This window comes from Neodiprion virginianus, chromosome 2 (genome assembly GCF_021901495.1).
Source record: "Neodiprion virginianus isolate iyNeoVirg1 chromosome 2, iyNeoVirg1.1, whole genome shotgun sequence".
NCBI lineage: Eukaryota > Metazoa > Arthropoda > Insecta > Hymenoptera > Diprionidae > Neodiprion > Neodiprion virginianus.
Genome location: NC_060878.1, coordinates 27,353,432 through 27,377,007, shown reverse-complemented (window position 1 = coordinate 27,377,007; position 23,576 = coordinate 27,353,432). Strand labels below are relative to the sequence as shown.

The 23,576-nt window shown below is 38.6% G+C and overlaps 3 protein-coding genes and 1 long non-coding RNA gene across 4 annotated transcripts in view; 1 reads left to right on the top strand and 3 right to left on the bottom strand.

Moving 5' to 3' along the window:
- The window catches only part of LOC124296969 (uncharacterized), a 127,513-nt gene extending 126,893 nt beyond the window's left edge, over positions 1-620 (bottom strand). Inside the window, exon 1 of the mRNA XM_046747475.1 lies at positions 180-620. Coding sequence (XP_046603431.1) covers positions 180-505 — 326 coding nt within the window. The 5' untranslated portion in view covers positions 506-620. The remainder of the gene's footprint in view (positions 1-179) is intronic.
- LOC124296974 (uncharacterized) lies at positions 603-2,019 on the top strand. Its single transcript, XR_006906486.1, has 2 exons — positions 603-752; positions 1,906-2,019. It is a non-coding gene; the product is annotated as an uncharacterized LOC124296974 (long non-coding RNA).
- LOC124296968 (von Willebrand factor A domain-containing protein 8) lies at positions 1,361-23,576 on the bottom strand. Its single transcript, XM_046747474.1, has 19 exons — positions 23,104-23,576; positions 22,652-22,732; positions 22,118-22,527; positions 21,886-22,050; positions 9,714-9,872; positions 9,020-9,259; positions 8,697-8,906; positions 8,081-8,241; positions 7,688-7,970; positions 6,628-7,329; positions 5,971-6,351; positions 5,636-5,787; positions 5,031-5,460; positions 3,625-4,382; positions 3,082-3,392; positions 2,744-2,995; positions 2,255-2,649; positions 1,818-2,056; positions 1,361-1,664 (listed from the first exon to the last, which is right to left on the bottom strand). Exons 1-19 carry the CDS (start codon positions 23,210-23,212, stop codon positions 1,553-1,555), a joined length of 5,550 nt encoding a protein of 1,849 aa, XP_046603430.1. The 5' UTR covers positions 23,213-23,576; the 3' UTR covers positions 1,361-1,552.
- On the bottom strand, positions 14,808-16,363 carry LOC124296971 (uncharacterized). The gene has a single exon (XM_046747477.1). It carries the CDS (start codon positions 16,361-16,363, stop codon positions 15,422-15,424), a length of 942 nt encoding a protein of 313 aa, XP_046603433.1. The 3' UTR covers positions 14,808-15,421.

Sequence of the window (23,576 nt, the reverse complement as noted above, 5' to 3'; positions counted from 1 at the left end):
TCATCTTTTCCTAACTCTTGAATCAAACGGTCGGGTTCACGTTACACCACTCGCTGAATCCTCAGGATCAAAGAAAAAAAAAAAAAGAAAAAGAAAACGACTCTAGTAAATATCGGGATCTTCGTCCACGGGCGGCTGTCATTGTCGAGAGCAGAGAAACACCTAGAACTCGAGTTTACCTGCGATGCGCCCTCCTCGTCAGGGATCCGCGATTGGTGTGAGGGCAAGGGCGATCCTGAGGGCAGTCACACTCGCATTCACGCGGGGCGGCGGTGCCGGTCGGTCGAGTCCTCCGCACCCTCACGAGGACCGGATGTACCGGACAGGGTTGAACCTGGCAGCCGCAGACTATCGTCCGAGGGCCGCCCCGCGATTTCCGACCCCCGCCGCGCTTAGCGCGTTGGTCCACGTGCAGCTGACACGGCTGCGACGGGCATCCGCAACACGCGGCGCTGCGGCGCCCGCCCCCCGTAGCTCCCTGCACGCGTCGCCACATCCGATCCATTCGACGACCAACGCGCGACTGACGCAGCGAACGCCACCAATCCCCGCAGCGTGGCGCTAGTCGCGCGATACGAGTGAACTTGCAGAGCTTGCAGAGCTTGCAGAGGGGCAGGTGGGACGAGAATTCCAGCACGCATCGCTGCGCTGCGAGGAGAATCACCTGCCACTAGGCGCACTGGCGCGATAACTCTGCTGCGTGAACGCGACCGAGACTTTGCTATTTCGAAGTTCAATAAACGATATACCACGTACGTACAGATGTTTGATAAAGATTTGTGTATGTTTTGTATGCCGAAAGTCGACCTTGCTCGGTTTTTCGCCCACAAAACACCTTGTATTTCGCACTTACTTCCTTGTTTTATTTACGAACATGATGGAGAAAGACATTAACTTGAAACTACGTAACTATCTGACGACATTACGTGAGACCCTATGTACATAAGAATTATATGAAAACCAAGTGTTACTCTACTGCACTGATTAGAAAAATCACTGGGAGAGCTAAAATTAAGGTGTTTTTGACCGAAAACTCCTGAAAGATCAACTACGCATGCATACATTTTTATTTAATATCAAAATTGTCGCTAAAATCTTGTAGAACTGATTTTCTAGAATAGAAGACATTTCGCTAAATGCAAACTTTCTTTTTGTGTTATTTCGTGAGTAATGAAACTAATGGATCGGTTATACTCGTTCGTTTATACTCATTTTCCACACTGTTCCGGCACAGTATAGAGATTCAATTGGTTACATCTGAAAAAAGTCTTTCCCCAATTATCTACAAATGCGTATGCGCATGTACGTTAAGAATGTTTGATTTGAATTGAAGTGATCAGCTTGATAAATTAAATTCAACTTTAAAATTGAAACTGAGTATTAATATTGCAAATATATGAAAATTGATGTTGAGTACGTAATTATGGACGAGATCTTGCAAAAATACAGTTTTCTGTATAGTACACACACGTTAGGTATAACAAGCATTGTGTACAGTATATTCATATCAGCAGGATAATAAATTATAAATGGTAACATTGTGATAAATATTTTATCGAACCGTGCTCAACACAGAAGCAGCAAATATCTGTTGTAATATTTTGGGTATATTCTTCAAGTCCATGCAGATGAACGCCTTGCCAGAGGGCAACTTCTGCGTCAACCTGAAATCAATATACCATAAGTATACGTGCAGATGTGTATTTCAAGTGGCTACTGATATTGCCGGAACATAGTAAAAACACAAAAGAACAGAAAACAATTTAAATCGGAAGTGATAGCTCTGTATGCTGCAGTTGATTTCACTAAAATCGAACCTTGTAGCTTGGTCTCCCAAAGAACCAATGAAAATAGCGTAAGCATTGATGTCAGTATTAGACGTCAGAACTTTGGAAAATCTTTCAGGTCGAATGCCATATCGTTCTAAATTTGCATCGGAGAATACGACAACGATGGATTCATCCGAATCTTCTTTTGCCAGGGATGATATGGCGTGCTGTGTTGCTTCCAATGTGTGATCACCCGACGCGCAAAATTGAGAATGTGCGTGCATTGTCTGAAACATGCGAGAACGACAATAAACTATGTTAATGTTGCAGAATCTTCAACTTTATATAATTGTATACCATAATTCTTAAAATAACAAATATACTGCAAAAGCGACAAGATTGTCTAGATTTTTAATGGAAAAGAAAAGATCAACTGACATGAAGCTCCATTCGGTACCTTCCCTTAATGAAAACAATTTACTCACCTTGATCACCTCGAGTCGCTGTTTATTGTCCGTTGGTGGTTGAGTATGATGAACAAAAGTGATATGATAATCGTCTCCAGAGTGACCAATAATGTCATATTGGAATTTCCCTTCGTACCCATCAAAGGCCTCCATGACCATGATACAAGCCTCCATTTCTCGGTCCAGTCTACCATCGTAGCTGTTGAATCTGTACATACTACCAGAAACATCAACAATTAGTTTCAATCTCTTTGGCTTCAATTGCGGGGCGCCAATTTCAGGTTCTTTTTCAGCTCTTCGTCTATATATAGTCCTTTCTCCTGTCAATCCTTCAATCAATTTAGTGTCATCCAATTCACCCGACGTCTGATGTCTGCACCACTGACGCTCATTGCTTTTTGCCTGCAGACTTCCTAAAATTGTACAAGAACCATAATTGAAGTGAATAATTCGATTCATCAGACGTCCTTTCCCATTTTAGCATTTTACACATCGAATCAAACTTACCCAGAATCACCCTGAGTGCTTTCACTTCTTTATGAACTGCGTTGCTGAACTGGCTGTAAAGGTTGTGGTCATATTCACTCATTCGAATATCTTTTAGCCGCTGCTTGAACGCTTTAAGTCCCATTTCACGTGCAGCCTTCTTTACATGCTCAGGCACTGCATTTTTCTCTTCATCACTCAGCTGATGCACGGTGTGTCCAGCATCTAGACGATAAGGACCCCCTTTACCGCCGAGCCCAGCTGTATCTCTTCCTAAATAATTCGTAACATACGAATAGATAAACGTTAACTAATCATCTGCAATTGAAAGTAAAACTGAATCGCCAATAAATACTTACCTCCGGTTCCGCCAGCCCAAGTATTGCCACCAACATGTGGTTCGTTTTTGTCATCAAGTTTTCCATGCTTCGGCCCACTCACATCCAGCCCAGAGTCTCTCTGCTTTGTAATTTGTAGATATTCACCGTCACTGCCAACCATCTTTCGCCATGCACCCAGTGATTTTTCAATATTAAGCAACGACGTTTCCCACAGTCGGATACAACCACCAGCATCTATCGTGACCAGACCTTGATTCGAAGTAGGTGCTGCGTAAACTGGCAAGTTGGTAGTATAGAGCCACTGAGTCACTGCGGATACTTTAGCTGGCCTTTAATAAAAGGAAAATCAATGAGAAAAAAAGAAAAGTTGAAGAAATTAGTAGATTCGCCAACAATAAGACCCATTTTTTTGGTGGTGTAGATATATGAAATGTCAGAAATTTAAATTGCACTTCAGTTTTGGAATTTCAAATTCCTGAGTCTTGAAAAATAAAAAATTTTGTATCGCTACTAGAATATATAATGTTTAACTTTGATTCTGTATAAGAATATCTCACGTACTCCGGTATCGGTATGTAACGAAGTTTGCGAAGTCCAACATCAACGATCTCGAGATAGCCGGTGATTCCAGGCTGTTTTTTTCCTTCGGGGAGTACATCTGGCGGCACTTGTTCAGAGGAGACTGTTTTGATTATTTGACCACTACTAGACACGATAGGTGGTGAGAATCCCCTGACACGTCCATTCCGTGGCCAGTAATAAAGTTCGTTTGAGCTATCCAACTCTGGAAATCCAACGGCGATAGTTGCGTAGGTTGTATCAGTTGCCAGCAATCTATTAGGGGATTCTATCTTCTGCTGTAAAGCTTCACTCAGTATACTGTCCGAAATTTGTTCTGAGCTTCCACCGAGCAGCCACCCTGTCTTTTGACCATCAAAACCAGTCAAGTCAACGTCTTTGAGTACGTTTGGACAGGGCAAAGATTCGGAGGTTTTTTCTAGCACATATTTTCCACTTGAAGTATCCTGAACTAGCCATTTACCAGGTGACGACAAAACGATTGAGTCTATGTTGAATGGCACGGTGATCAAGTACGCACTCATTGTTTTCAAGTCAACGACTTCAAGCTTATTTCCATTAGCGGCAAAGAAGACTAATTTATCATCGGAACGCACTAAATCTGTCTTAAGCTTCCAGCTCAAATTTCCACCACTTCCCAAAGCTCGAGAGAAAGTTTCACCCGCAGATTCAAGGAATGATGATAATTGCAATGTACGGACTGCTCCACTCTCAGGGTTCACGGATAGAACGGAATTGGACTGTAAAATCCAGAACACAGATATCAAGTGAAGAACTATCTGGATTGAAATTCTGGGTGTCTAGTACCAGTAGCATATCAAATTTCCTCATACTTCCTGACAAATATATTTGTTTTTTTTCAGAGTATATTTAAACTACCCTTACCGAATAAACTCACTTTTCTCATTCAAATTCAATAAATTGTACGCACATCTTTATTGTAAGCTGAAGCATTAAACCTTTTTTAAATTTAATTTAATTTTGCCCATGCTCTATTACCTAACATATCAATGAACATTAGTTCAAGAAGATACATCAGTATTTGCATTAAAGAAAATTATATCTAGCCATTAGTTTAATTCAGGAAAATATATTGAAGAATGTGAGTTGGTTTAAGTATTCGGTAATTGGTAAAATTTTACATTTCTCATGGAATAAACAAAAACGCAAGTTCGATTTAGGTATATACATACTTATTTGTACGCATTCGCCTTCCATATATGACGTAGTATGTACATACAGACTACAAGATTTTCCTTGGAGCGTTATTAACTGTGCGAGAATTACCTGACATTTAAGGGATTCCTAGAATTCCCTGACGCTACTCGCTCCGTTAAAAATTACCTTTTCGTAAGAATGATCGATGGAATGACTTAATTAATACTTACAGTTTCTTCGTGCACCAAAATGTTTCCAGAGTTGTCAGATGTCATTGTGAACTGCGGCCTGTTACCACGAGCCGGACTGATCATTCCTTGTATCGAAATTTCGTTAATGTTTTCCGATTGCGAAGTCATACTAAATATGGAGAGAGGATTCGCTGTGAGAACATGAATCACATCATCAGAGGAATCCCCTTTTATGCCTGGGCTGATGGCCAAAGCAGCGACAGTCCCTGTCTCGCTTAATGGAACGGTCCAGTAGCTTTGAAGTTCCGTAAACCACGCTGACCTTGCCTCGACTCGATCCAATACGTGATTTCTTCTAACAGGGAAGGATGGAGCTTTATATTTGACGAAGCGCTCTTGAACGGCAAGGGTTTTTGGCCGATTAACGATGCTCCAACTTCCCGCAAACTTTATTCCTGGGAGGGATATTCTGTGGAGGAAAAGGAAAGTAAGCTAGAGACTTAATGATGTTTAAAAATGTTTATTGCTTACTGCTATTACTATTCTTAAAATTATAATTTACAAAATTACTTTTGTACAGAATTAATGTTAACCGTGTCATTTTATGGGACATTCATCACCTCGTAAATAAATACCAATCTTACTCTTTAGCTAAAGCCACGTTCTTTGCACTGGTGCCTAGTGGGATCCCATGCTTGTGCAGGACTGAAACAAGGGTCTCAAAAACTTCCTGGGTGTATCTGTCAAAGTCGAATACGTTCCGTACCACAGTACCCAGTGATTCATTCGGGAATTTCTGTAATAAAAAACAGGACTCACATGACTTCCAAGCTTCTCCAGAATTATTTGCAATTTATTTTGAAAACTTTGGTCAAATACGTATCAAGACATATCAAAAAGTCTGGATAAAAATGACTATGAATAATAAATTATTTTCACAAAATTCCAAAAGTTATGAGAAATGAACAGAGATTCATACCTGTAGGTGTTTGACAATGTTGACTACCTCTCTTGTAGAGTACGGATATGAAACCAGTCCTTGATCAGCCATGCTTCTGAGCTCACCGAAAGCTTTGACTAGTTTCTGAATCACCTTGTCTTCAACATCTGGTCCGTACTTCTTTAGGAGTTGAATTTCGCTTTCAATACTAGGATTGTCAACAGAGTGTGTGCTAAAGAGATCTCCAAGAGCTCCAAAGAAGTCGTTTCCCAAGAATGGAAATCCCGGGCGATTAGCTAACACTATCATACGGAAATCTGGATGCATTCGTATGATTTTTTCTGATGTATTATCCATTGAAAGAGGTGGCACGATTCGGCGACCATCTGATAGAATCATCTCACCGGACTCAACCAACGTCTGTTGAATAAAGCAAAGTTTGTAATGATCGACTTTTAGAAAGTCATGAGTAGAATCTACACAAAATCTTTTTCTTTCAACTTTCCTGGAATTTTTTAACTTTACAGACTAAATTTATCTAGATTTCACACGATTTTGATTGCATTCATACATAATATGCAACAGACTTCTTTGAATGAATGAAAATTAGAAATTATAAGATACAACATTGAGAAGTTTGATGTTTTATTCGAATTTTCTGACTTTCACTAGCTTAAGGCAAGGTTGTACGTATACCTTCAAAATGCACGTCACGTGAGTCGGAGCCTTATCAGCTTCATCAACAACGAGCACATGCCCAAGTTTGACAGCCTGAACAAGCGGCGAGTCTTCGTAAACAACAACACCGTCCTTGACCATGGGCTGAAGTGTTAAAGTTTGAACAGTAGTATCCCTGTGAAGCTGAATGTACTCCCTTGGTCTGTTCATCAGCTGCAGAAGCCGGTCGATGATCTTATTTTTACCAACACCCTGGTTACCCACAAGGAGTATATTTTCGCCAAGTGTAAAATCCTGGAGCAGATGCTCGAGCAGTGAAACATGCTGTGGAACGTCGTAAAAAAGCACATCCGGAACCTTGGTCAAGGCTTCAGTCTTGTACCTTTGCACTGTTGTCTCGCCGATTTTGACAACATCACCAATAACTTCGCATTTAGCAGTGAGAGAATGAGTCTCTTTTTTCGAGGTCTGGATACCAACAGCGGCTAGACTATCTTCTAAGGCCTGTTTCGGTATTGCTGGTAAAAAACGAGCCAAACAAGCCCTCTGCACTGCGTCATAAGCGTTGTCATCACGGAACTTTTGCATTCTATTCGCTATTCTGAGAAGTTGTCGAGTGCTGAGCGAACTAGCCAGAGACTGCAGAGTCGGATCTGATGAAGATCTTAGATTGTGTGTCAGCTTCACAACGTCAAGCAATGGTTTGCTGCTCGTGCCATACTGAAAGGTAATAAAATATTGAACTACTTACAGGAATGAGCTTGATAAACCTGTTCATAAACTAGATGCCATGAAAAAAAAATCTGTTAAATCTGCACAAGTGAAATACAGTAACGTATAACGAATAATAAAGAAGCTGGTAGATGTAAAATACAGTGTAGGACAAAAACAGGATTTCAAAACGAGCATTTTCGAACCTATTTTAGTGATTTGTTTAAACTTTCTAATAAATTGCAATTCTTCAGAGGTAGCTTCGACTCTACTTTGTAAACTTTTTCAACTCCTGAACGATAATTGACACTTGATTTTGTGGACAAAAGACGAGTTACAGGATAACGCATAATAATCTAATACATACCTTTGCTTCTATTATATGTATTTCTTCCGATTCGCCTAAAGGCCGTATTTCATGGAACAAAAACAAACTGAGCAGCTCGGAGTTTAACCACTGACCGGACGCGGTGTTCAGTACAGGGGGTTCAGCTAATGCGATTATTCTAAAGGAAGGATGGATTTTGAATATTCCCGACTTGGCAAGATCCTCATCAGATTTTTGCTCATCTTTCTTCACCTCCTCATAGCGATCGGCCCTGATCAATCGCTTACCATCATGTAGTTGAAGCTCTCGGTCGTGAACTAGCCTGAAAGTAAAAATACCTTCTGCTGAATCCTTAGGTTCTTCGAAAGAGAAACGATGTTAAGACTGAACACCTGTAGCTTTTTTTATCAGTTCAAGCTGCATACTACTTACCTATACACAACGGCTAACGTACTCGGATGTATTCTATGAATTCCATCGAGGATGGCCAACTTTCCGTCCAGAGCTGCTTGGACCAATGGAGAATCGATCCATACCGTGTCGCCATTAGGCAGTGTAGTCCGTTGCTGGATGAGATCCCTAGAAGTCATATCCTGAGAAAATATTTATCATTTTCAACCTGAAACGGTAGTTTTTCCTGCTGAATAAAATTTTGCCTCGTTGCTATGCTGATGTGAGACATTTTACATGACTTAAGCATTGATTTGTATGTTTTGTTATAGTTACATATTCTTTAGATCATTATTTTGCTGAATCTAAATTTAAATCAATCCGAAATATCTTAAATTGCACCATATGATAAAAATTGTGTAATCAAAAATCTGACCATGTTTGTGAGCTCTTACCAAAAATAAGCTTGACATCATGAAAATTTGAATCGATTAATGAAACAAAGAATAGAGAAAACTATGTAGACTCCGGAAGATTTCTAAAAAATTGGTGGTTGAAGGAGAAATAAGTGGTGAAAATTTTGGGCAACATTTAAACACGTTGAACATTATTGGCAAATTCGATGAAGTGATTACAATGAAGAATTTAAACTTCTTGCCTGATAAAGTACAATGGGTTCGATTTGATATCCCAAAATTTGCGCCAGTCTTTTCACTGTTGTAGATTTTCCGCAACCCTTTGGCCCTATCAGGCAGAAATCAGTGGCTAAGTGCGACCGCATCATTCGAGCTAAGAGATTGCTTTGGTAATTTGTTTCGACAAACTCAGATTGAGTGTCGACTAGATTCTTTGCAGAACCTGCTGGGACCTGTAACGGAATATAAGGCATTAATGAAATTGTCCTGCAAAAAATGATGATCAATATTTCAGAATAACAAATGCGTAACGAAATGAGACAGTAAATTGTACAGCTTAACTTACCTCAAAAGTCAATTCTGAGGAGTGATTGTTCTCTAGACGAACTTGAGCGGAATTGTGATTCGTAATCTCTGAGTTGAGAATTCGCAGATTTGTCGATCTTTTCTTAGCAGTTGACGAGTCCAGTAAACCAAAAGTCTTCAGAATATCTTCTACAGCGTCTCTGCCTTCTTTGCCGAGGAAGAGTTTGTAGGGATAAAGACTGTAGAAAGCATCGTATGGTTCGAGAACCGGAAAACTATTCTGCAGGAATTAGAATTCAAATAGACGAAATCTTGTTTATTCATAATCTAAAATTCGAACATTTTGTGATCGCTAGTGAAATTTATAAAATGGTATTCACTAATTTTATCAAATTTGTATTATTTTTTATGAAATCTCAATGCAGTCCCCAAAATCTTTTAAATCTCGTCAAATTCTCTCAAAATAAGGGCTTTGTCAAATCGTGTTACGAAAAAACTCAAAAGAATATATAAAATTCTCAAGAAATGAGATTCCATAAAATTTAATGGAATAAAAGTAGAACAGTTTATAAAATTTCTATCAAATCTTTTGTTCATTTGATGTGAAATGAATGACATGCATCAAGTATCTGCTTCAAAATAAAAGTGTTGAAAAGTAAAAAAATAAAATGTTCATTGCGATGGAAATTATTATCGAGAGATGAATCCAGACTAAACTGGACGGAATTACTCACCAAAATTTTTGCGACGGCCGAAAGATTGTCTAATGGAAAATCTGGAAGCCCAAGATTGACGGCGTCGTCGGTGACGAGTGCATGGCAGCATGACAAAAGCTGCGACAATATCGCACTATCGACGTCCGGAGCGATCGCCTTTAAACTTTCCAACTGATCCTGTAATTCAAAATATGTTGACTTCATTTTTGTTCACTTTGTCTTTCCATCGTATCGGACAAGAGAATCATATCACTGTCCATTTAATCTCATACAGACGTCCAGAGAAATTTCTAGTTGCGGTCACTATGCAGTCATCGAAAATTTTCATTTTTTACTATAATCGAAAAATATAGTTCTGGTACAAAGTGAAAATAATCTAGTAACCAAAACCAGAGAATCTGGTATGAGTTACTGTTTTTTGTTTTCTTATGCTCATTCGCATTATATATTCTTGTAACTATTGCGATAATTTGACGCTCGTGCGACAATAAATTAATTTTAAAGCCTTATTTAACCAAAAAACTGTACCATTGACAGGTATAATTAATTAATTACGTTAAATAGTTACAGTTATACTACATTTTCTTGTAATTCGAACAATGTTCAAACCATTATCGTAACGATACACATTCTACTAGAATTTCATAGCAACTATAACGAAATGCAATCTTTCTCTGTGCAATTTAAAACGGTCAAAGATGAAATCGGTTGAGTTAGAAACGGTATTAGAATAGTATTCTCCGAGTTCGTGATTCCGTGTGTGGAATGCTGCTGGCTAGCGTCGAAAACGATAATAATCTGAGGTGATTAACATCAAGAGTAGGTTTCCGGGTAGAGTGGAAGAGCTTTTAGCCAAGTACCGATCCGCACGCAATCCGAACGGAATGCCTCCGATTCAATTCGCGAAGTTTCAATTGGACCAAATGCAGTTTGCACGCTGGGTAAATTCCCGGCTTCGTACAAATGGGGTGCATTTCACAAAATTGCTAGAAATTTACTCTGCAGAGTAAACTGCAGTGGCCAAAAGTGATTGAAACGCCACGATTTTGTAATCCTGCAAATTTCCCTTTCGTATTCACGTTCCTCGTTCCTATCTAAACATTAAAGATATTCTATTTCAGGCATTGACTTATAAATCAATTCGAATGAGTACATAACGTATAACGTACGTATACTTGGTGAAAAGTTTTGTTTTTATTTTATTTATTTATTTTTTTTTTTTTTTGTATTCAAGCCTCAATTTTCGGCAGGCAACATCAAGTCAACAATACGATCGAGTATATGTTGTATTGTGAGCTGAATGTAAAACTACCTGACGCCAGATTGATGCGATGAATTTTTGTTTTAAATATATTGGATTTAAGTTTATTTTATAAAAGGACACTGCAATAACTTTAAAAGGTTCATATCAGGCGACTATCTATATGATGCAGAATTTGTTTCGTGTATCGATAAAACTAATTGGCAATTAAAAACTTTTTACGTTTCTTATGTGCACTGAACTATACGAGGTAGATACGTATATTACAATGACTTGTACTCAGCACGAAGTTATTTATTCTTTCTTTTGTTATCAATATTATTATTATTATTATTATTATTACCATTATTTAAAAATAATTTCAAGTTACCGAGTGGATGGACAAAGTTTTAAAACTATTTTGAAAGAGTAATGGAGATAAAAATATGTCACCGTGGAAACGAGGTTGGAAGTTGAACGCGTTTAGCAATTGCAAAGTGTATCAAAGTCTTACCTGTACATATTTTCTACTTAGAAACATTGAGCACAATTTCTACCCCGAATCACGCGACATGCAGCTAAGCAAAGACACGTAGAGTAATAATTTTCTTGAGATATAGGCGGAAGTAGAAAATTTATTTCTGCAGACTTTAGAATTCTGAAATTATGCCGGTATTCTGAACAGACGACATCCAACGCCCGAATTACTCTATAGAGTTAATTCGTACATCTACCAGCAATCCCGGTGGAAATAATAAAACGTGACTAGAGTGTGAATTTCGCGATGAAAAAGAAATGAGAAAATGCGATTTGCTACGAGCTTTGAACGAGGTCAATTTATTCCAGCGACATCTTATCACGCACGACGAAGACGTTGCGATCCGTGAAAAAGGTAATGAAGAGTAGATGGAGAAAAAAAAAGAAGTAAAAACGCGACATTATCGTAAGCTCAGCGAAGACGACGGGCGTCCGGGTGTCGGATAACAATTTATCATGAATCAACGTTATCACGGTACGGCAAAGTTCTACGTCGCATTATCCCTTCTAATTTTATCTTTTACTTTTTTCCGCGTCACACTATATTACCTGAGAAAAAAATACTATCACGAAGCTGTAGACATAGATTAGAGCAACAATTTCAAAGTAGCCAATTATTTTCTCGTTGCTAATAAATCAAAAGTTTACAATATGATCAGGATAATTGAAATGCGAAATATTCAGTGATTTTTCATTTGTGATCGCATGATATAGTTTAGTTAGAACATGAATAATGAAAATTTGGATGAAAAGTTGATCGAAAATTTCAAAAATCGCATATTCTTCAGTATAAATTCTGAACTTTAAGACGCCGGGTTTCCGACCAATCGAAACTTTGTTGTTTCTTCAAAGTTTGATTTCTTTACTTCAAGTTGCGCCATCAAATAATTCGGGATTAAGCGCTTTCGGAACTTTTTAAATTCGGAACTTCAACGCCACCCCTCATGAAAAAAAAGATGATCACGGAGCAGGTAAATTAAAAACGAATTGCTTAAACCAAACGTGAGGCAAGATTATAAAATTGACAACACTGCGAGATAAGTAAGAAAATAGTATCCACAAAATTTAAAGCCAACAAAGTTCGTATTTGAGGACATTTGCGTAACATATCATATATGAAGTCGTGGAATCAAGGTACTGCGAGAGAAACCTTTTACTTTGTCTAAAAGTTGTGTATTATTTTCCGAAAGGTCAATTGCAGCTTTCATTTTTTAAATAAACACTAAATAGCAAGCTCGAAACTCAGCTACCGATTACTTTAAGCGTCGTAGCCAGCGATGCGAACCAAAGAACGAAAAGTAGCGACAAATGTTGCGTGAGAATTCGGTCTTTAACTCGTCTACTGCAGCAGTGCGTGAGACGTACCTTAACTTGTGATATATTGGTTTCACTGCTTCGACGTTGCCATGAGAATAAAATAATACATATAAATACACACGTAGCTTTCCACTTTAGGTCACGAAGAAAACTGGAAAGCTTTAAGCAACAACATCGGCAGCTGTACGGTGAACTGCGCTGAGAGAAATTTTTACCACAATCGAAAAATATAGTTCTAGGTAGAAAATGAAAATTAGTTTTCTAGCTGTTACTGAACCTCACAAACTGATTTCGCGTCGCAATTACCAAAAAAAGGATCGACGATAGCGCAAAATGGTTAGGCGTACCTCGTTTTTCGTAATTCCAACAATATTCAAACAATTTTTTTAACGATACCTGTTTTACGCAATTTTTCTAGTTATTGTAACAAATGACATTTTTCTCGGTGTGAAAGATAATACGTAGTATTTGCCTCACGAACATCGAAAAACGCATTTTCACATCGTTGTAATTAATCCACGCGTGAAAGAGATTCTGATTTATCGTTAGTCTGTTTCATTCTCTAACGAGTCGAAAATGGAATTGACCGACTTCCGCTAAACTTATATCTTCTACCCTGACATTGCAGGGTGCAGGTTTCGTGGATATAAATAAACTTGACGTGAACTCGAAGAACTTGAACCCCAAAAATTATACATCTTTTGATTAGGATCTTTCGAAAATACGAGTCGAACCGGATAATTTTTATTTCGTTCGAACGGAAGTTAGTCGTATTGAAAACGATCCAGTTCAATGAAAACCAATTATCTAACAAGTCGAGACTCGCATGAACGTCTCTAGGAAGTTGTTCTTTCAAACCAATTATTCAGGTAAAATAGTTTTGTAAAAGATAAAACAAAAACGTTGGATACATTTTGTTTTCAGTTATGAAATATTGTGAGAAACGATCCAAAACTTACTCAATTTTAAATATTTAACTACGGGTTATCAATTACTAATGAAATTGTAAGCGCGGTATATAACAGTATCGAAAATGAAAAACGATGAAACGTTTCGGTGTATTCGTTAAAACATCACGACGGACAGTTAAATTGAAAGTATGTAGGAGCGACGAGATCCTGGGAGACTTTTTGCAATTATCCCGAAGATCGACAATTTATCACGCGTGTGCTAAACACAAAAAAGATATCCAAGATTACAGTTTATTCGAAGTACGTACCGGTTAAGCTTCGGTGTTCAAAATCAATTATTGATTCCTGGCAATTGTTAATTAGCAGATACAGGGTTAGAAATACATATGCCTAGTCGATAAAACGATGCGTCCAACTTCCGTCCCAGATTACACATTTATTTCTGCGAATACAAGCACAAGTTGTGAAAGTATTAGAAAAGTGATTAGTCTGAAAGGTTTATGAAAAGAAGAAGGTAAAAGCGCCTGTCGACTTTAGAATTAAACAGTATAATCAGACCAGGTTTAATTTATATTCAAGGGATTTCTCATTCACTGCAGGCAACGTGGTCATGTATTATAAATACCGCAAGCATTTATTGCGGAAATGAAAGATTATACGCGCGCGTCAAGAAATTAATTGTAAGTATATTTTTCACTTTACTCACGAAATTCTCAGACATTCGTCAGAAAAATTGAAGGCTCTGTTAACTTCCAATGAACGTCTGAAACGAGACGACACTCGGTGTTGGGTTACGTAAAATTGAATGAGAACTTCGACTTTTCGGAGAAAAAAATTTGTGCGGAGGTTGGTAAGTCACGAATCAATACTTTTTCGCATATATCATTACAGTTTTTTTAACGATACCCGTTTTACTCAATTTTTCTAGTTACTACAAGAAATGAAATTTTTCTCAGTGTACATAAAGTTGATGAATTCTCAATGTTCGACTATCTCGTAATTGAATTAAAAAAAATTTATCAATTTTATCCTGCTCACCAACCTTCTTAACGAATAAAGTGTGCGATATAGGAGTATAAATTTACCTTGACGACGATTCTGACGAAATTCCGAATTGACGTATCTGCAGCGCATCGCGGACATTTGATTGATAAAAAATTAAACGTGAAGCGTGACGCGTCGCAATTACGATATCCTCTTCGCACAAACGACGAACATCACGGTGTACATAATTGACTTTTAGTTCAGTTTCTCAGTCTATAATAACGGGGTATTTAAATGCGCCGGAAGTATAGCTGCAACCATGAATCCACCAAAGCGTAGACGGAGAACGGGATAAAGAAGCCATAGCCATACAAAGCGAGAGAGCGAGAGAAAGAGAGAAAGTAGAGTCGATATACATTCCCCGAACACGAAGGCTTCGAAGCATATTCTTGCGAGTGGGTCGCAAAGGGTATCAAGTTTCTCAAAACTCGAGGCTCATTCGCCACTGTAATCAAGTATATCAAACAGCCGAAACTGTTGCGAAACTTTCCGTTGTGGCTATAAAGATGTGTAAAGAAGATGATGGATCTACAACTATACAACGAATTGAATCGTAACACACACTTTCTCTCATATCACAAGTGATCGATGTCTCTCCTTGTACTCTCCTATTTATTATCGCCACTATCATCACTATCCTTAAGGCTCTCCTTAGCGACTAAAAGAAATTAAAAAGCTCAAGACTCCTGACCCGGCCTCCGCTGCTCGTAGAGAGACTCAATGGAGGAGAGAATTTTCTCACTCGGTGACAAAGTCGGCATGAATATATGAAGCTGCGGTTTCCTTGGCGGAGACCACAAGCTCTGCTTATTCCGAGCCTCTCCTTCAACCGGCATCGACTCCTCGATATTCTTCCCCGAAGAGTTCGTCAAACGATCGACAAAGTAGGAGCGAACAACCGGGACTTCCGGTCCTGGAGATGCGCAGATTTCACGCCGACAATTGTCCCGAGTAACCGGGATCGGCGTCCCACCCTTGTTCCTCTCTCCTACCTCCTCGACGTTCGTCCGAAGCGTGTAATTCTGCACGATGATCCTCTCCTTTGGTATAACGGCCGAGCTTCCTCGTCTGCGAGTCGCAACTTCCGGTGAACTCTTGCGCGTCTCGTCCTTCCGATAGTCGCCACCGCGTCCCGACAGATCGAGCCACTGCAAAACACGCTCGGACAGCGAGTTATCCTGAATTTCCGGTAACCGAGAACCGCCTTCCGGGTCTCCGAGGACCGTGCAGACCGAATCGCTCCGCTTCTTCCGGTTCTCGACGCCTCTCGAGACCCTCGGTGACTTCGGATTCGGGGTACCGGAAGTCGCACCCCGGTCCTCGTCCTTCGGCAGGAGCAAATTAGACCCCGAACACGGCGCCGATGGTAGATCGTTCCGGTCGACGACCACTCGCAGTTTCACCAGACACTCCCGGAGGTCGTTCACTTCCGGAAAGTAGTCCTGGTCCCGGTAGTTTACGCTCCTGGATGTCGTCGGGCGGGAACGCTGACAGGTTCGCAGACTCGCGTGGCTCTGAACCAGAGGATCGTCCGGTGATAATATCGCGTGACGAACTCCGTCCACCCAAACTGTCCGCACGGAAATCGGTCGCTCTGAGGATGACCAGATGGCAGGCATTTTTAACGACATTTCATCCGCGGCGTTGGTTGATCGATGGTACAAACGGAGGGTGAGATGAACTGGAAATGTCTTTGGTTTTTGGTCTGATTATAGAATGTGAGAACGATTCTTTCGCTCTGGTTTTGGCAACTCATTCGTCTGTTGTCATTTGAGAAGGCACACTAAGGGATCGAGGTTTTTCGTAACCCGGAGCACACCAAAATAAATTATCCGTATCTATCTATCTATGTCTGTTGGATTCTTGAACTTTGGATTTTCTCGTCTCTTGCAAAATAAACCTAGGACACCAGTGAGGTGGAACAATATCTTCAGTTATAAAATTTGTTTTCAGAATCTTTTGATTGAATGAGTAAAATTCGAGAATTTATAGTAGAAATCCGGCCAAAAATTGTTTTGCAATCTCGTGACAACCACGTCACGCGAATAATTTTCACGAACAACGTTCGTTCTTTCAGTTTTCTCTCGCTATCATTCGACTTATTGACGTTCGATCATTTAAACGTAGCTTAATCCCTTGAACGGCAGTGACGCGATGCGGCGCACATTGTTTATTTTGTAATTGCCACGAACGATTTTCGCACAATTTGGTACTCAGGGGTTTTCGAAGTCGCTCTTTATTAATCTACCCTTGAAATTGAGGGATTTAAAATGGTGAATCCACTTTCGTGGACCAAAATGAAAAATTGTTGGAAAATCGGATGAAAATCGGTACTCGGGGGTTGTCGAGGCCGCTGATTACGAATCCGAACTCACGGTATATAAATTAAAAATGACGAATCCAATATAACGGACGCAAATTCAAAACGTGAAATAGTTGGGATGAAATCTGGTTCTCAGAGGTTTTATGCGTCCCAGAACGTGCAAGCCAAAATGAAGAAACTTCAAATAGTGGATCAAATATAGTGGCTCAAAAATACTTTTCTTCTCATGGCGTGTCACGAGTAATCAGTTTTCCATTTTAGTCCACCATATTTTATCAAACTATTTGAGTTTTGAAATTTTGAGTGGAGATTCGTAAGCAGCGATCTCGAAAACTCCTGAGTGCCGATTTTCATTCGAATTAAACTAATTTTGACTTCTGATCCGTTATACTGGATCCGCGATTTTGAATTGTTCAATTTTGACCTTGAATTCGTAATTCGCGACCAAAAATATCCTTAGATGCTACGTTTCATTATAATAGAAATACTTTGTCTTTCCGCGCTTCTGGGACAGACAATAAAATTCTTCTTGCCGCCCAAGGTGTTAATTCATAGTGATTCTGAAGTTATTTCACACGACAGACTAGAAGAAAATAATTTTTGTTTATGAAGCTCAAAAATTGTCGCTGTGCAAAGACCAAACGATGAGAATGTGACTTTGTATAAGTTATTCTTTTCTGGTAAGTAATTATACAACCTGCACTGGCGCTTTTAGATAAATTTTACGCGACAGGGTATGTTTTTAGAGTAACAATTTAAATATTTAGTTCTTCATTACAATACGTTTACGGTTTACGGATGAAAAAATTAAGACTTTTCAGGATCAATTTCGGCTCAACAGAAAATTAAGAATAGCAATGAAAAATCCACGCGAGTAGAAATAATTTTTCTTGTAATTAATATTCTCCATCAACTAAAATGAACTCACAAAATCGGCATGTCAAAATTCTTTCCGAAACAACGTTTACGTTAAGATACATATTTCAAAACGTCCAAAGTCCCAACTCAGAATCCACAAAACAAGTCCAACTCGATGACAAACCATAATGACACACAGAGCTTATAACCATTAATTCCACAAAAACCATCGAAAATGAACATCAATTTTTTACTTCTATATTAGACTCGCATTTATTCGTGTTTTAACCGCATTTTATTCTTCGATTTTTCTTTTCCTTCAGAGTAAACGGATTCGTTTTACACGATTCGAAATAAAAACAAAACGTTCTTGCTATACACAGTCCCCCTCCTCTTCTCAAAATATAGCTCCGTTTTCTGCTGCGTCGTTGTGAGAGATTCAAAAAAATAAAACAAAAAAAAATTGGGCAATTTAAAAAGGTAGAAAATGGAAAAAGGATTAAAAAAAAAAAAAACAAAAAACAAAAACAAAAAAAAAAAAAAAAAAAACAACAGACCACAACAACACTCAAGGCTCGTGTATCGACTCGGTTTTACGCGCTTTTCTACGCCGGTAAACCGAACTGGATATTATACTATTGTCGTCAGTCAACGACGGCGGAGGAACTGAAGAGACGATGTCATACCGCGAGGAGATCCCTCCGTCGCGACGACGGTTACCGGGAGGCACGCGATCACGGCCGCGACGTCTGTGACCGTCGCTCTGACGCGGGATCGGCTTATGTACTTTCCGACAACCACCCCCAATGGGGTATGTTAAACCTCCCTACCCTCCCCTACCTTCGGTCCAACTTACCGTAACCCTAGTTTCCCCTTCGCCTTATCTTCGCCGCCTAACCGAGCGGTAAATTCTCCCGATTCGCCCGGACGGAAGTAGAGGAAATCGCACGGGAACGCAGACTGAAAAAGTTTATACAGCGCGGAAGAGGGGCGATCGGTGATCACCCTTGGCCCAGAAAAATTAATTGGAGAAATTTTTAGTTCCGGTTACCGCTCAGTCCTTGACTATTTTCATTTTTTATAACAATCGAAAAATATAGTTCTAGGTAGAAAATGAAAATTAGTTTTATAACTGTTACCGGAAAGTCTAGTATCCGTTACTGTTCTTTCTCATTACGATCGTTGTTACTATATATTCTTGTAACTGTTGCGAAAATTTAATGCTTGTGCAACGATAAATTGACGTTAAAGCCTTGTTTAACTAAAGAAGTAGAGTAAACCGAGCAAACTGATTTTGCGTTGCAATAACCAAAAAAGGATCGACGATAGCGCAAAATGGTTACGCGTACCTCGTTTTTCGTAATTCCAACAATATTTAAACAGTTTTTTAATTATACCTGTTTTACTGAATTTTTCTAGTTACTATGACAAATGAGATTTTATTCAGTGTATACATGAACCAGGGTCACCATTTATTTTAAATTGTGAAATGACCTGAATTTTCCAGCTTTTTTCCACGTCCGAAATTGTCATTTTTTCAGATACACTTTGCGCCGACAAACGTTTGAATAATGAACGCAATCGTTTAATAGAACTTCATCAATCGTATGTTATTTGTTTTGAATTCTTTGCAATTCGTTCAGGTTCATGATGAGCTTCGTTTTTTTTTTTTTTAAGGAATTGTAGAAAAAATACCACATAATAATTATTTCAAATTTTTCATTCATCTGATCGTTATTCTCACGTCCATTTATTACACCATGCCGACAGTTTTCACTACGGGTATTTTGACAATACATCGGGAAAGGACTTTTGTCGATCGACAAAAAGGCAATAGTTCCGTCACAGAGGCGCTAAGAATCGTTGGGTAAATTAAAAAATGATCCGGCAATTCAGATCACGGCGGGGTACGAAATAAAGTTATTATGAGACTGTTATACTTGATGTGACACGTACAGCTTTTTAAGGGTTTTGTCGCCGTTGGCGTGCCTGAAACTCCGTACGGCCGGGTAGAGGGTTGAAAAATCACACCTGTCGCCAAACGACAGCATCTAATTACTTTATTGTTATACCCACTAGCGGCAACTGTAGTCCCTCTTCAAAACGTTCGATACAAGTTGACAAAATATTCCGGTGATCGACGCTTGCGAAATAAATGCAGCAACTTTATTATTCGTTCATTTGTCTTCAAAAAAATTTTCAATGTTTTTTTCTTTTTTGATTCTTTCCCCCCTTTCTATTATAATGACGAAATTTGGTCTGGTATTAGAATTACCAATTGAATATAATGACTTGAGTTAATATATTTTTTTTAATTTACGATAGATATAATGCCAATATGCGAATTTGATTGCAGAAATACTACTGCAGGCTGAATTCGGCGAGAGATATTTATAACCATCTATATATTTGTGGATAACGCATTCGTGTTTCCTAGATATTAGCTGCTAATGAGAGTTATTTTCAAGGGGCTTTGTGCTTGATGGAATCAGGCAATATAGTTGATTGAGATTTCTACAATTCTAGGACTTCAAGTCGCGATTGCGAATAAACTAAACGAACTTTTAATGAAATTGCTCGGCCCCTTATAGTATACCAATCCCTAAAGTTATTCACAGACTGTATGTATACATATATAAATGCTATTTAAACAAATCGTATTTTCTTCGCAGCAATTAGTCAACTTTTCCAATTACATTTCGGCTGATATTCAAATCGTTCTCTCACGTTTGTAAACGATGAATAGTATTCGGTAAAGTTAATCAACGTACATCACGAATCACGCCCAGAATAAAGTCAACGCTTCAAATTTGGGATCCAGCATATCTTATTTATCATATTTAATTATGAAATTTGATTGTTTTACATTTTTGTTTTACCCTTGTTAACTTGATGTTGCGATACAAAAATCCCACAGTTTAACCCTTTAAGTCAGAGCGGTGAGTATTCTTTCAACATATTTCTTTGCAGTTTTTTGCTATTTCTGGTAGTATACTAACAGATTGTCAATACTCTAGAGTAATTATTGCGATGTAATGTAGGATATTATTGTTACAAACAAATTGATTGTAAAAAATCATGTAAATTGAAGGCATAATTCATTTCCGAGAAAGTTAACCCTCTACACATATGAATGTTGTACTTAATTTATAAATTTTAGGATCGCTTATTAAGAATCGGAAATCAGATTTAAAAAATTCAAAATGGCGGATCTAGTATGGCGGACGAAAATTTGTTTTTAAATTGAATCGGGAGAAACAAACTCTATCCAGAGCTTTTGAATTACAAATCTGAAATCCAATTTTGAAAATTCAGTATGGCGAATCCAATCAACGACCCCTAAAACCCCCGCATAAAGTTTTTTTGACCGGATTCGATCAATTTTAAATTTTTGTCCGCCATATTGGATCTCCCATCTTGAATTTTTGCAAATTGATTTCAGATTCATAATCAGCAACCTCAAAAACCATTGAATACTATCTAGTTATGAAAATTGACTCAGCACAATAATGTGCGACTCAAAGCATTAAGCGATGTATTTTGAGTTTAATTATTTTTATAATTCGTGTAAAATACACCCTTTTTTCTAGCACTATATTATGTGCTTTCACACATTTATAGAATACGAATCGTTATATCAATATAAATTGTCGTTCCAAGTAATTAAAAAATTTTAATGCACAGTCAACCGACAAAATTGAGGAATCAGAATATTTTCAATATTCATCAATCTTTATGATTGAAATTTTTTTAATTAGAACACAGAGCATTTAGAAATGAGGAGGTTAAAACCTTTGAAAATTTTCAATCATTCGTCGTATAAGGAAGGATGAAAAATAAAAAATCTGAGTACAAAAGTAATTCCTTCGCTACTTCTAGGCATAAAAACATAATGCGATTCCACAAAATCTGAAGAGTTTCAAGTCTGAATGGGTAAAATATTTCAGTAAAAAAACTCACCTTAAATGAAGTTTGAGGAATGTGTCGAGCTTGGAATCGTGATCTCAGTGGTGGATCAAGGGGATGTCCAGGATACCGAGAGGAAGGTAGGCCAAGGGCAACGACTCGAAAGTCTTCGCTGACACGTACAAGCCTCCAAGAATCCAATTCCTCTTTAGTATGATTCTACGTAAATCATTGACAGGTCTTAGATCCTCACACGAAAAATGCACACATGAAATTTTGAATTTACCTGCAGAAGCTTATCGTACCGCGAAGCAGGGACGAGGAATCTACCATCTTCCAAGTGCATCTCGCGATTCTCAAGCAGATTATTCAAAACTGGAAGAACATTTCTTTCGGCCTTTTCCACACCCTCCAAAATTAGGACTCTGCCGTTGACGGCGGCTCTTACTGCCCCCTGATCCTTGTAGTTGGCAGTCCCGCGCTCGATCTCTCTACGCTGTTTCAGGTCTGCCTCCGTTGTATCTCGAGATAAAGATATGAACTCAGCCTCTCTTCCCGTCAGCTCCAGATACGCCAGAGCCAAGGTGCGCCTTCTTGGGCCTGGACCACCGACCAAAAATATGTCCTGTCCTAACAGATCCTTTTGAAGCATCCATTTCAGATGTCGTAATTCTTCTTGACTCGATTCCCCAATTACTGAGTAAACCAGACAAAAACACAAAATTTATTCTGGAATCAATTCATCAAGCTTAAAGAATGAAAAAAATTCACTCCTAACAAATGCTGTATAAATTAGCAAATAAAAATTGCTTGAACTTACGATATTTTCGTGGAACGTACTCAGGATTCAAACCAGGTTTCACTTGCTTGGAAACTTGTCCGATTGTCACAACGGTATTGCCTAGAACGAGAAAATAACGAAGGTACAGACAAGAATTATGTATCAAAATCGACTTGAAAAATTACATACATTCGGTTATTAATGCCTGCAAAAGTAATATCCCTCTGCAGGTACTAACAATGATAATTGTCAATAATTATTATTAATTATAATAAATCATCGGACAGTTAACATCTGATATTTTGAAACTGGAATTAATTTTCCAAAGAGGACAGTTTGCGATTACAATTTTGAGACCAATTGCAAAGTGACACGAAATGCAATGTTCATCGTCCGCAAGTTGACAGAACGACCAACACGTTGCACGTTGTTTATCAGTTGATCAGCGTTCTGTAAACGAAACAAATGATGAATGAAACATCGAGACTTACCGGATTTACAGCGAATAAAAGATGCGAGGTTATGGTCGATGTTTCTGGTTCGATCAAGGACTCTATTTACAGCCGACAAACCACGATGACAGTACCTTGATCTGAACATCTTAACATATCTTAAAACTGTTATAACCCTAATACGACTTGTTACGTAGTTTCATTTATCAGACTATTTACTATTTACACAAATATTATCTGTCGACAATCACCGAACACCCTTTCACAATAATGGTATTTTGATAAAATATAACCTGCTCATGAAAATCACCGATGAAAAGCTAACTCATTGTGACATTTAGACATGGACTAGTTTTTTCTAATCTTTCTCACGAAGTCCGATATAACAACGCCATACCAAGTCCGAAGGTCACCTAATTCGAACAAAATTAAAAGTCCGTCTAACGTAACTAATCGCTGCGCCGCTCGTGCACATGTTTCAGATTACATTCAGAATTCAGATGGCGAGTGAT